The 14,118-nt window shown below is 37.3% G+C and overlaps 1 protein-coding gene across 17 annotated transcripts in view; it reads left to right on the top strand.

Moving 5' to 3' along the window:
- The window catches only part of EYA4 (EYA transcriptional coactivator and phosphatase 4), a 159,812-nt gene that overhangs the window by 116,023 nt on the left and 29,671 nt on the right, over positions 1-14,118 (top strand). For 11 of the 17 annotated variants that reach the window (XM_069787282.1, XM_069787288.1, XM_069787287.1 and 8 more), the window contains 6 exons: positions 2,349-2,415; positions 4,349-4,491; positions 4,633-4,776; positions 5,800-5,879; positions 6,255-6,438; positions 13,879-14,015. In XM_069787282.1, the coding sequence (XP_069643383.1) occupies positions 2,349-2,415; positions 4,349-4,491; positions 4,633-4,776; positions 5,800-5,879; positions 6,255-6,438; positions 13,879-14,015 (755 nt within the window). The remainder of the gene's footprint in view (positions 1-2,348; positions 2,416-4,348; positions 4,492-4,632; positions 4,777-5,799; positions 5,880-6,254; positions 6,439-13,878; positions 14,016-14,118) is intronic. The other 6 variants (XM_069787293.1, XM_069787284.1, XM_069787289.1 and 3 more) reach the window with 2 other exon arrangements.

Below are 14,118 nucleotides of genomic sequence, written 5' to 3'. Positions count from 1 at the left end.
CCTACCTCCACCATCTCCTCCATTACCAACAGTCCTCAGAAGTAAGGTTAGGAGGCTATCCAGCAGTGAAGGTTGTTTAAGTTTGATAACCCTTAGAATTACGAATCTGATCTCTGAGATACAGGCGTAGTCCACAGGCTCTACTCAGTCATAATGTTCTCTTATGGTAGGTCTTACACCCTGTGTTTCTCAAGCATCTCACAGTCTAAAATGTAGTGCACAAATTGATGGGACAAGCTACCAGGGAAGGAGTGAAAGGAACAGACTTTCTCGTTTGAAAGGTATACAATTTACTTTGGGAGCACTTGCCTCTTTTTCTCCCTCTTCACTACAACTAGCAGTATCATCAGGGAAATTAAAGAAAAAAAAAAAAAAAGGAAATGTAAAACCAGACACCTTCCAAAAGTATTTTATTTCCTTCCTGAATATATAAAATAAGGTATACGCAAAAAGAATAAAAAAGCAGACAGGACATTTTTTTTCTGAAAAACATTAGGTTTCTATAGCTCAAGTGATTTAAATGAACAGTAATTAGTTTTTTGTAGTTTGCATCATGTGTGGTGGAATGGTAAATGTGCTTTAACCAAACTGATTAATCAAGTGAGCTGTCATCCAGCAAATGATCAGAACAAAAAGTGGAGCAGTATGGGGAAAAACGTCCGATAAACTGATAATGGATCACGAACATTCCTTGCCCTGAGAATCACCAAGGTCACTCTGTTAGGTATTGCTTGTCTTTAGAAAGGTCATAGGGATACAACAGGGAAGACTAGTTACTCTTCGAACCTTAAATAACAAAGAGCATCCTTTAGAGTCCTGTGGACTGATCATGTTGATACATACAGCTATAGGTTCATCTAACTCTGGGAATAGCTGTATGCACACCTAGTGGATCACTCTGTGGTTTGAGCTTAAACCACAGAAAGGTATCTCAAAAAAAAAGAATAGCCACACAAAATTAAATTTAGCAGATTTCCATCACAGGCAAACCCTCAATATCTTTTCAATCAGCAACTCTTTTATGAAATCTGGTGGCACATGTTCCAAAAATTATTATCCAATTCTTCTTTATTTTCAAGCCATACTCAACTGCACATTTAAAAAAGAAGCTAATTGTTTTTCTTCTACTGTATTTTCCTTTTAAGTCCTTCATGTTCTAAATGCATTTAAACTAGCTTTAAAAATATCAAGTTCTGCATATGTTCAAAGCAATAGGTCTCAAAGACGTTAATTAGGCCTGAATGTAGAAATATATCATGTTTCATAAAATAGTTAGGAACCTAAACCTATTTGTCACTTATATAATTCTGAAAGTTCATTTCTACTACCATTACGAACAACTCAGGAAGAGGGTACACTTTGAAGTACAACTATGATTGATTAGACTAAAGAAATTCCAGTGCTTCGTTGTGTACTACTTTAATCTTTTGAAAAGTGAATGAACAGCAGATGGCCTAATAAAGACACTCTGTATGTTTGCCCAGTATGGATTTGCTCTGAAGAGATTGGTTCAACACTTTAGAGTACATATATTTGGAATACATCTGTCTTAGTCAAGACAGATGGCTAAAGGAAAGAGAAACTTCCAAACACTTGGAATTAATCCAGCTTGAGCACTGCTTCTGAATGAAATTTTAATGGAATATGACTATTGTTCTGTTAACTTTAGTGGAAGAATACAGCTGTGAATATTATAGACGTATATAATTTTGATGGCTACTGGACAGGATTGTTCATGCTTGCTTTTGAAATAAAAATATTGTTGTTAGTGGATATGTTCTAATCAGCCTGTTGATAAGGAATCATATTTATTTTCTAGTAGTCAATCCTGTATCTTCCACATCACCTAAGCTGACTAAAATTAACCACACCCATATAAAACATGGTTTTCCTGTCCAGTATTAAAATAAAACTTGTTAATGTGAGACTTTAAAAGTATGTGTATGTGTATGTTATTTCAATCCCATGCAATACCATATGTTAAATCATAAGATTCTTTTTAACTACCAATTTTAATACAACTTGCAAATTTGAAAGATCTATGGGGTGTGGATCATAGATGATGTATGAAATATATGCCTCTGCAATTTACTCAGAAAGATGTCAGTCAAGCTGAAAAAACACAACACACCCATACCAGCTAAAGAGTTCTGTACAACAATGAATGATTTGGGAGTTTTTAAATTTTTGTATTAGGATGTTGCAGTTCAGATGACATCTACTTTGTTGAAAAGCTGACCATTTCAATAAGCTTCTCTGCTAACGTTGCTGTGTTATTATTCAGACTGTTTGACTGTATTGGTCTCAGGATGTTTCTAACTGCTGTACTCTTATTTTCTGTTTTGCAGTAATAACAAGTAGTGGCTACAGCCCAAGATCAGCGCACCAGTACTCTCCACAGATATATCCCTCCAAGTTAGTGTCTGCACCTCTTCTAGTCTTTTATAGGGAATTGACCTTGGCTATAGGCAGTTCTGTGGTTTGTTGCAAACAAGTGCTAATCAGCAGAAGAAACAGAGAAATGAAAATACTTAAGCCTCCGTACTGACTCCATTATAGCTCTCTCTCCAACTCTTTTTTTCCTCATGTGGTTGCAGAATAAGATCCTGCTCTGTGCAGCATTGCTGCACAAGAAACACCCTTGAATATCTGCACACAACAGAAGGGAAAAATTGGACTATTATATTCTCAGACATCAGCATCTTAACAGTGCTGGCAATTTATACAGGCATATTTTGAAGAACACAGTTTATATTTAGAAATCACAATTGCATGTGCAGGATGCGTACTGAGGGGTAACCCTGTCACAGACCCTCCCAGCACCAACATTGCCAAACACTTCCAGACATTCCACAGTCATGAACCACCCTTTCCTCCTCCTTCTCCGTTATCATAAGATTTAAAAATCAAATAAATTGGATTAGCTTTCAATCTCTTTTTTTTTTAATTATTATTGTTTTTAAGCCAATGGGTGTTATTAGGAGTAGAAAATTTCTTTCACTTATTTTTGAGGAAGACAGACTCTTGGGCAATCACATTAATCCAGGAGTGGAAACTTTAGGAAAAAGCACTGAAGATGTTATATGAAACCGCTGCAGTTGGCAGTCTATTAGTGTGCTTGTCCTACAGTCAGTGTTATACACAAGGGTGCTTGATACCAGTATGCCATCTATTTGTTTCTGTGTATTTGATACAGCTACCTGTGTGACTGATGCAGAGAAAACATTGACACTATAGTTGATGAGGCTTTTTCAAGTTTCTTTAACAAATTTGCATTCATATCATGGTAGCCAGTATTTATTAATACAGAAAGTAGGTGTCCGAACTAAGAACAGCCCTCATTCCACTTAAAACAGGTTTTGGCAAAGTATATCAGATACTGTTGGCCAAATACATTACAAGGTTTAATAGAATTTTTAATCTACTGTTGTAATTTTTTGGCGTCTAAATTAATGAGTAATCCTTTTCTGATAGTAACTGCTGCCAACTGTACTGAACTAATTAGAAAGAAAAAATTTTAAAAAAATTAGAATCTGAAATTTAGTCATGGCTTTTAATGGCCAGGCTTCAGTTAGCGTAATTCTACAGAGTGTGTTTATTCAACTCTTGGTCCATAAAGTCTTACTTGACTTACAAAACAATCCAAGACAAATGTTTCACTGTATGTTTTTGCAATTCTGGAGGGCAAAAATTTTAAACTTGATTTTATTCAATCTCTCTATAAAACCCCAGTATTCATAAATAAAAGACTATTTTAATTTCCATTCTATTTCCCTAGCCCATATTTTCCAAACATTTAAAGCCCATCTGGTTACCAAAGTATTGCCATCAGTATTTTTCATGCTGCTCTCAATGGGCACGATCCATCTCCCATTGAAGCCAGAGGCTGGATGTCTGTTGAAGCAGAACTGTACACAGAGGCTTTAATGTAGTAGCTTTAATGTTTACCTCTGTATTTTCTTTATTCTTCTAGTCCAAGTTTCCCTCCACTGGGTTAAAACAGCATGGGGGCTTTTCTGATTTAAGCGTACCGATCTCGGCTGAAAGGGGTCAAATTCGTATAAAGCCATATAGCAATGGCACAGTCCACCTAGAGCTGGACACAGTAGCTTGACAATTAAATTGTAGCGATGGGACAGCACAAAATATTCACTGTGCCCTGGGGAATGTGAACCAGAGTGGTTTTCAGCTTATTTCAGTGGGGGATGGAATAAATCCCAGAAGAGGAACAGTTGGCAGAATAATGAACTGCCTTTGGACATCTTTAAACCTTTTTCTTTACTTTATTGCTTGAATCAACATACAAAGTATTTGTTGCCACAGTAATGCTATTTTTCCTAATATTTAGGCCCTATCCACACATTCTTTCTACACCAGCAGCTCAAACAATGTCTGCCTATGCCGGACAAACCCAGTATTCAGGAATGCAGCAACCAGCGGTCTATACAGCCTACTCACAGACAGGACAGCCGTACAGCTTGCCCACTTACGGTATTTGACCTCTTATTACTTCACCTTGAATAGAAGTAAAAGCAATGCTGACGTGAACGTTTTTTGCTTCTTTTTTATTTTATTTTCCCAACTGTAAGAAAATATTTTAAAGAATCAGTTGAAAATTAATTTCTTATACAGATTTGGGTGTAATGTTGCCAGGCATCAAGACTGAAAGCGGGCTCTCGCAGACCCAATCACCACTGCAGAGTGGGTGCCTCAGTTACAGCCCAGGGTTTTCCACCCCACAGCCCGGCCAAACACCCTACTCTTATCAGATGCCAGGTGAGTAGCCACCACCGTCAGGGCTCATCCCATCCTGCTGCTGCCGATGGCGCCCTCTTCCCTCATATTTATGTTGTATTTTCCATTCATTTTTGTGAACTCCAGCAAGTGTGCTTATCATTGGCAGCTACTTTTACCTCTAAAATTTAAAGCTATGTATTATCTTCCAGTACTAATATGCATATATGTATTCATTTTGGTCATCTGTTAATTTAGATCTGGTCATGCGATGCAGTCCCTATTTGCACCTTCATTTTTTAATGGGGTAAAATCACATGGCAGGACTGTAAGAATTTGTTTTATTTATTAGGGTACACAAATCACTTTTCCTTGTTTCCATGTTTCTGAGCATGACATCATTTGATACTTGTTTCTCTTTGGATTAACAGAATTTGTTAGAATTTCTCCTTAATTCATATTTATTCTTTCATTTATTATTCAATTATTAATTCACTTATTACCCTTTGGTCATTGATAACCTGTTTTATTTGGATAATTTTTAAGCTTCTTATACAAGGGTTAATCTTTTAAATATTACAAATTACAATATGAATCATCTGACTTATGTTGAAAACAAGGACATTCCTCATTACAGATCGATTAAAAACACCTGGATCATTAAAATAGTCTTTGAAAAGTTTTTTGTTTCGTAAGTGAACATATGTAAAGTGTTATGATATGAACATATCTAAAGTGTTAGAACATAGAAATGAAGGCAAAAGGGAAAAACAATATTTGTGGACAGGTGAGACACTGCAATAAATTGAAAAATGCTTTTTTGATCAGTGTAATGACTTGCTGCCAATACCTTCCTGGCAGAGCATGAAGAGGAATGTATGCCTGTATGCATGGAAGTAGCATTTAATTTCTTTTAGAGTTTCATTACAATATTTTATTGTTTAAACAAAATAAAAGTTGTTTGTTCTTCAGATTCATCTATATCTTAACATGGACTGTTGTATTCAGAATTCTATTTTGATTCACAAGCAAGTTCTCAGAGTTAATTGTATTTTTTAATTTTAGGTTCTAGTTTTACACCATCATCCACTATTTATGCAAACAATTCTGTTTCAAATTCTACAAACTTCAGTAGTTCACAACAGGTATGAATATTAACATTTTTGTTTGTCAATTGCAGAAGGATTTATATAACTCCAATGACAGCATGTTATTTTAATTTATATCTGTTATGTTGAATTAGACTCACTGTGGTTCAGTGCTATTTTCTGTGGAAAGTGAGTAAAATCCCAGTGGAAGCCTAGGTGCATCTTGTGGCACTTAAATACTTCAGCAACCTCCCTGTAGTCTTTTCGTAAATATCCTTAAATTAACTAATGTTAAATATCCTTAAATTAAAAAAAAAATCTAAACTAAACCCCCAAAACTCTTGCAAAAATCATATGATTGCACATTTAGAATACTTAATAGTAAAATCACTTTAACTCTACTTAAGTACTCTGCTGCATTTGGTCTTTTAGGATTATCCATCATACACAGCTTTTGGCCAAAATCAATATGCACAGTATTACTCAGCATCAACATATGGTGCATATATGACCTCAAACAACACGGCTGATGGCACTTCTTCATCATCATCAACCTACCAGTTACAGGACTCTCTCCCTGGCCTGACTAGTCAACCAGGTACAGATCTACATTCAGGTGAAAACAATTTTTATATTTTATTTTGTACTTGTATAAAGACAAGATTTCATATGAACCTTGTTTGAATATTGACATTTTAAGCTTATTCCTTTCAGAAAACTTTATCATGCAAAGCAGCCAAAATAAGCTTTTTTTTGGTTTAGTTAGGAAACCTGTCTAGTTTTTTTGTTAGTTAAAGAAAGCTCTTTGCAGACTGAGATGGTTGTCTGTGTAAGGAGAAGGCCTGAAAAAGTTACAACAGTCTGGTAGGGATCTGTTAGTACTGAAAACAACCATACAGTAACAAACCTTTAGTAAATTTTGAAATAAAAATTCAGTGGGCTCTCCTGTTACTGACAGGGGAACATTCCTGTATCCAGCTACATGTTCTGAAGTATTGCTGTGAAGAATTTAAAACAAGATGCTGTTGTTCATTTAATTATGCCCCAGTCATGCTAGCAAGAGTACATGGGCTTTATGTATGTATACAAGCCATGGTTGCCAATTCACAAATTTAGGTGACTAAGAATAGAGCCATTGGTTATTAGCACAAGTCTCTTTAAAAAAATATCATTGAAATAGTTGATGTTGCAAAAAAACGTTCTCGGGAGACCTCAGGAGACTCACTTTGCCTGCCCAACTCTGCCCTCTTGTGCACATCCACTACAACACAGTATTTTGTTGCACCGTTCTATTCTTAGAGTCCCGCTGCTGGATAATGGCAGCTCTTCATTTGCTCATTACCGTTATAACCCAGTTCACTGTCATTTGCCTGCTCCATTCTGTGTGTTCTGCAAACACAAATGTTAATATGGATTTCTTTCTTTTTTTTTTTTTATGCTAGTTTTCTAAGTTCCTGAACATCTCACCAATTTATTTCCCCCCACTTAATATAAATGGGACTAAAGTAAAGGAAAGTTAAAACTATGTAGTTGAAATTATGCATAGTATAGTGCAGAGCTATGAAGATCTTGGTGGGATAGTTTAGGAATTCACAGCCACTGTCAGATGAGGGTGGTATCCTTACTGGGTGAACAGAGCCTGCTTTTCATGCTCACTTGCCTGTACTGTTTCTATTATATAGGACATTCTTAAAGATTTAGTTCAGTATTATGTCATATATTCATAACGTTAGTGGCTTACGAAGGCTGTGTGTAGCATCTATGGGAGAGGTTATCAATTGCCAGCTGCCTGGCTCAGTGTTGCTAGACCAATCTCTTTCAGGGACACTGGCTTCCCTTATGCAGTGTGGGTAGTGTCTGCCTTACCCACACACCGTGAGCATTTATAAAAAGACTAGCAAACTGGGGTTTGGATTAGGCTCTGAATAGGGGGGAAATGGGCTTTAATCACAAAATAAACTCATTGCATAAATTTTCTGGATTCTCATCCTAACTGCAACATCTCACTCAGAAGTATAGTAGGAAAACTAATGTATTATAATAAAGAATTTGTACAAAGGAAGGGTAATACTGTGTAGAAAAGTATAAGCGAGGCCTCATACTTCCTATAACCTGCTTAAATTTACTAAAAACATTGGAATTTTAATTGTATGAATTGAAATTTTTCCTTGCCAGATGTTTTCTTCAGGCTGATTTTTAAAGTCTGTGTGTGTGCACACACACACACGTGCACATGCATGTTTGTGGTATGGTATGGTATGGAGTGGATATGGGGAGATAACACATTCCCTTGGTTTTTGATGAAAGCATAAAATGTTACTCAGTAGTGTCAGAATGCAAATTTAGGAAGAAAAAGCTAAGAGGTAACTTGAAATCAAGTGACATTTCAACAGCTGCAGGACATCCATAACAGACACAAATCATATGTAGAGCATTTTTAAAAGAGTGGGATGAGTACTCACAGCTGACGTTTTGATAATTGTGCATGTTCTGTGTATTTCTCTTTGTTCCTTTGTTATTCCCCCATATTTTTATTTGAGAAAATCCGATGGTGTTTCCCATACTGTCTGTCCCTTGTGTATCTGTTTCCTAGAAACGCTGTATAGGTTTATCATGTATTACAAACTGCCTTAATATTGAATAGCATTGATAGAAAAAAGGAATCTTACATAGCTTGAACAGGTTGAAAAAATATTGAAGGCTTCACATCTATGAAACAGTAAGAATTTTTCTTGCTTGTGGATTGTTTAAGCATATGAACTTGTTTTCTTGTTAAGTAGGTTGTGCATCTGAACTTACAAATCTGCCCACACACTCCTTACTTCTGTGAAGGGTTGCACTGATCATGCGACTCTCTGCTGAGAGCACAACACCCACTGTGCGAATACATGACATGCCTGTGTCCTTCTGTGTCACTGTAAAAATAAATGTCCATCAGTGAGGTGCAGTGTCTTGGAGATCACTTCAGATACAGTAGATCATACTGCAGAGCTTCAGCACTCACCGTATTCACCTGCTGTCTAACAGGCCTTTATTGCTCGGTCCTTAAGACTTACTGCAACTAAAACCTAAGATTAAACACAGCAACGCACTTCACTCTTCTGCCATCTCTGCTAGCTATTAATTCAAATAACGAATCAAAGCCTCTAGTACTCTCCACATGTACAGGATTTCATGTTTTTATAATAAAGCCCCATCAGATCAAGAGTTAATATCAGTTATATTTATTGACCAAGTAAAGAAAATGGGATGAAAATTGAAACAGACTTTACTCTTTCTGCTACTCATAATAAGCAATAACACATTACAAGCCAGGAAAAAAGAGGTTTGTAATGTTGAAGCCATCTTTTGACTGCTCCTTCTGCTAAGAATATGTAACAAAAGTCAATCCATAAGGAGAGTATGAAGGGGCTTAGAAGTTCATCCATCCCACATCTGTGTAAGGCTCAGCTCCTTACCCTTCCCATGGACTTCTCTTTGGTGTTTGTATTGTGCCTGCCCTACATTAAGATTTTTCAAAATGCACTCATTACCACAGAGTATCTATGAGACAAATAGGTATCTCCAGGGGCACTCCATCTCATATTGGGATAAGTCAGGAGAATCCTTAAGGGATTCTGCCTCAGGAGATGAGTACATTTGAGTATATTCGATGAGTACATTAGTACATTTAATCTAGGGTGGATAAAATTCTGGCAGAGGAAATAGGTCTGTAGGGAGCCTGGGTAAAAGCTTCACGTTTAGGCACCTCACTTTCATATGTCCAGATTTAGGTGAGGTGATATCATAGGATATTAGCTCCAAATCGGTTTCTGGGATGCAGCAGAGCTTGGCTCTCTTAATTTGGTACCCACAGTGAAATCACCCTTTGCAGCTTCTCCAGGAGATGGCATTATGAAAAACAGCACAAAGGTCTATATGCAGACTGTGCCCGTAACTCTTTTCTCCTGGTTAGGTGGCACAACTGTGTTTTAACAGGGAGGAGAGGATGTTCACATCAAACTACTGGTGGGAAACAATGTTTTGGGTATGAAAGACTACCTCCTTTTGTAACGGTGGTGCTGTAGCTCCTTGTCCTTTAACTGGAGCTACTGCAAGGTCTCCACGGCATGGAAGGCTTCATGCTGGACATGAACCAGTGTATGAGTATGTGTATGAACATCTGTGATAAAGTGGTCATTCCATGTTCTGGTTTTAACATTTTCCTCTTGCTTTATTGGATCTCTGATGCTGCTCATAGTTCCAGTGGGAGAAGGCTATGAAGTATATCTATTAGGCATGTGTTGAATATTGGAAAAGCTAAAAAATTTCAAACGTGCAATAAAAATTACTATCTAATATGAGCTGCGGTAGGAACTCTTCATGAGGGTAAGGTTTTCAGAACTCTGGTGCTAGAATTTCTCACATTCTTTTATGTTACATGGCTGAATTTTTAGTAAGTTTTCCTTTTATCAGCATTGACCTCATTTCTAAAGCAAAGGGAGGATCAGAAAATGCAGTTGCTCCTTTAGCCTGCTGCTGGTAAAAAGCAAATCAAGCAATTAAGCCTACAGTTGTTCCAAAAAACATGCACTACTGACTTCTGCAGTTCTAAAATAGATGCATACCTTGCATTCAAGTAAGAGACAGCTGCTCATTCTGATTTAGAGATTAGCGTAATGAAATAAAGTTGGCTTTAAATATCTAGAATTTACAAGGTACAGTGATTAGTTACAGTACTGATTAATGGATAATTATGCAATCATGTACAGCATTGACCCAAGCAGAAGCCTGGGGCAACTGGTAATGGCTAATGCTAAATGAAAATTGAAGTTATTTACTTCAGTTGTTAGATACTTTCAGAGAAGATTTAGAACAAGGGGGTTTTTATATATTATTTTTGGTAGATGAGAGTAAACACAGTCATTGAGAACAGATGTTTTAATACATTACTGTAGAAATGAGTCTTGATTTTGTTGTAAAATGTTGAAATGTTATAAATATGAAGAATTTTGTGGTAAGAATGTAAACATTCATTTTCACTTATTTAATTTTTGCCTTTTCATTTCTGGGGTTTTGTTTTGGGATATTTTTTCCACTCTGTCAGAAAAATCTAGGAAATTATATTTTCAGACAGAACTCTTGCATACTCAGAACTTCTTTTGAAGTCAGTGTAGGTTTTTGCTACATGAGGATTCTGTTTATGAAGCATCTTTTTGTACGTTTGTACATTTACCCAAGTATATTTTACTATTCTTCTTATGGAGAAACAACTAAGATAATGTGACCTTATTGATCGCTCCACTGCCTGCAGTGTCCTTACTGACATCAACACTGTGCTGGGAATAGAAATGATTAGTCAACAAGAATTCTCCCTCCGTTCTGTAGGGACAAAGTAAAAACAGCATGGGAACATTATTCATGACATGATATTATTGCTGTTCATTTCTTGGCAAGTAAGAGTTTTGGCTGAAGAGAAACTACTACAGAATGCATATGATCCTTATCCAAATCCAGACAGACCTGCCTAAAACGATACCTGGAATAAATTCTCAAATTGCTGCTGTCTGAAAGTTTGTCTCTGTTCTGCACAAGCAGAGAAGCACGTTGGTTTTGCGACATTGAATTAGTCATCACCTAGTTCGAGAAAAAGTAGTAGTATCTTCTTCCAGTCGATAGCAGAATAATGTGAGTACTTTCCCAGGAAGTGAGGGAGACAGATTTGATTTCCTCCTGTTTCATGGAGGATTCATCACTTTCTACTTGAGGGTACAGAGATACGGATTCTTGGTCATGAACGTATGTCTTTAGACTTCATATATATCAGTCACTGAGTCAAATAAACCAGTGTGCCCTGGAGAAGGCAGTGGAACGTGAACGTAGGTATGTCCTTCTCCAGATAAATGTCCTTATCAATAGGCTCAGGAACTAACTTTCTTCTTGTTCTCCCCTTTCCTTGAATCTTGAATTCTTTCCTCACAATGTCTAGAGCTCCCATTCAGGAATGTGACATTATGGGCTTAAATCTTATTCTTCCAAGAAATACAACAGTATTTTCCAAGTCAAGATATATAAATATAACTTCCCAGTGTATTTAGTTTAATAATCTTCTGTATGTGGTTCACTGTAAGGAATAAATAAATGATGGAAGAGATTAAGAATTTAACTATTGTGTTACGTTATGCATAGACACTTAATTGAGACTGCAGTCTATTTTTTCTTCTTACAGCCTGCTAGACTAGAGTTGTTTTCATCTGTGTTGTGGAGGGAGAATGAGGTGAATGACTCAAGGAAGATCACAGAAACATTCAATCATTCACGCTGGAAGGGACTTCTGTGGGTCTTTTGGTCCAACCCGCTCATGGATGAGCCAACTAAGATCATGTTGCTCACGGCTGTGTCCAATTGAGTTTTGAGTATCTCCAAGGGTGGAGAATGCACAGCCTTTCTGGGCACCTGTCCCACGGCCTGACCACTCTGACAGTGAAGGATTTTTATCTTGTATCTAACAGGAATATCCCTTGCTGTGATTTCTGTCTGTTGCTTCTTGTCCTTTCTCTGTATACGGCTGTGAAGTCACTCAGCCTTTCCTCCTATGTGCTCAGCCCCTTAACTGTCTTGGTGGCCCTCACCTGGACTAACTCCAGTTTGTCAAGATCTCTCTTGTACTTGAAAACTAGACATTTTTCCAGACGTGGTCTTGCAAGTTCAGAATAGAGCAGAAAAATCACTCTCCTTGATCTGCCGGCTGCTTTCTCTGTTGCCTGGTGGACTTTGGTGACCTTAGTGATGCTCTTTTGTAAAAACGAATAATGTTCAGATTCCAGCTCAAAATCAGATGCATCATAGATGATTCTTGGGAAATGTTTGTACCACATGTTAATTTATTCTGCAGATGTGCCATCATCAGCATTTTTAACAAATATTAGCAAAGTGGCCCCGAAACGCATAATGACGTGCAGCACAAGGACTCCCTTGAATCAAACTCTGTACTAGATGTCAGAGCTAAGCTCTACCCTTTCCTTCTTTAATGGAGAAAAATCGAATCATTAATAGGATAGATGATGAAGGAGGATTTATGTCATTTAGCACTCAGGTACCTAGCCAAACTGCATTTATTGCTAGCAGCTTTAAAAGGTCATTGAAGGTACTGTGTTATGAAGAAAAGGATATTTTCTGTTTTCTGAGCTGTGTCATAAAAGTACTTTGTAAGGGGAAGTTCCATGCCATCCTTCCTGCAGTCTGTCTGACTTACACAGCTACTGGTTTTTGATCACCTCTGAAACCCTTCGTTACCAGCAGAGGCAAAGTAGATTAAATGCGTAAGTCAAGGGTAGGCCTGAGTGTTAAGAGCAACTCTGCCACGCCAAACCAAAGGTTCTTGTAGCACATCTTCCCTCTGACAGCAGACAATAGCTGATACTTAGAGAAAGATGATCAGAATACAACAAGTATGACTTCATCCTCTTTCTGGTAGTAACTGATATATTGCATTTAATATTATGACTTTTCCAATTTATGGGCAGAGTTAAGGTGAAAAAAAAAAGTGGAATCTACTAAAGAGCAGGTGACATGGGAGGAGGACGTGAAGCAGGAAGCTGACTGGCTCTTCTGGTGCGTGGACATGTGCCAAAGGGTGTTCTAGTAAAAGTAACACAGGACTTGGAAATAAGTCTAGCTGAACTCCAAACATGGGAAATGAACTGCTTTAACTAAAAGGCACTTCACGTTTTGAGAAGTCATTAGTGTGACTTTTAAAATGCATCTTCCCTGGATCTATCAATATTTTGCATGTGCTCATGTGTATTTGTATGTATGTCTGCACATGCATATGTGTCATTTTAATCTTTTCTTATTCTGCTAAGGTTTATAACGTTTCCTTGGTAAAGTCAAAAGTGTATGTGACATCTGCAGATTCCATCTACATAAGACAAACCACGTTATCACTCATTTTATACAACTTTTTTAGTGCATCTTGGGGTTGAGTTTGCATACCGACATGTCTAGCTATGAGAAAAAAAAAGTTTATTATTTAAAAATCCAGCACTAATTTTGCCACGAATGGTTGACTTTACAGGGGAGTTTGACACAGTGCAGAGCCCCTCTACGCCAATCAAAGATCTTGATGAGAGAACATGTAGGAGTTCTGGGTCAAAGTCTCGGGGTAGAGGGCGGAAGAATAATCCATCACCCCCTCCGGACAGTGACTTGGAGGTATGCCTGCGGTAACTGATGAATGGTAATGTGGAGGTTTCTTCTGATGAAAAGTAAATTTTGAAAACTACAGCTGTGGAAATAGCTTAAGGCATTTTAGAAA

Source organism: Haliaeetus albicilla, chromosome 7, assembly GCF_947461875.1.
Source record: "Haliaeetus albicilla chromosome 7, bHalAlb1.1, whole genome shotgun sequence".
Lineage (NCBI taxonomy): Eukaryota > Metazoa > Chordata > Aves > Accipitriformes > Accipitridae > Haliaeetus > Haliaeetus albicilla.
Note: the sequence above shows the minus strand (reverse complement) of the source record. Positions and strands in the feature narration are given on the sequence as shown.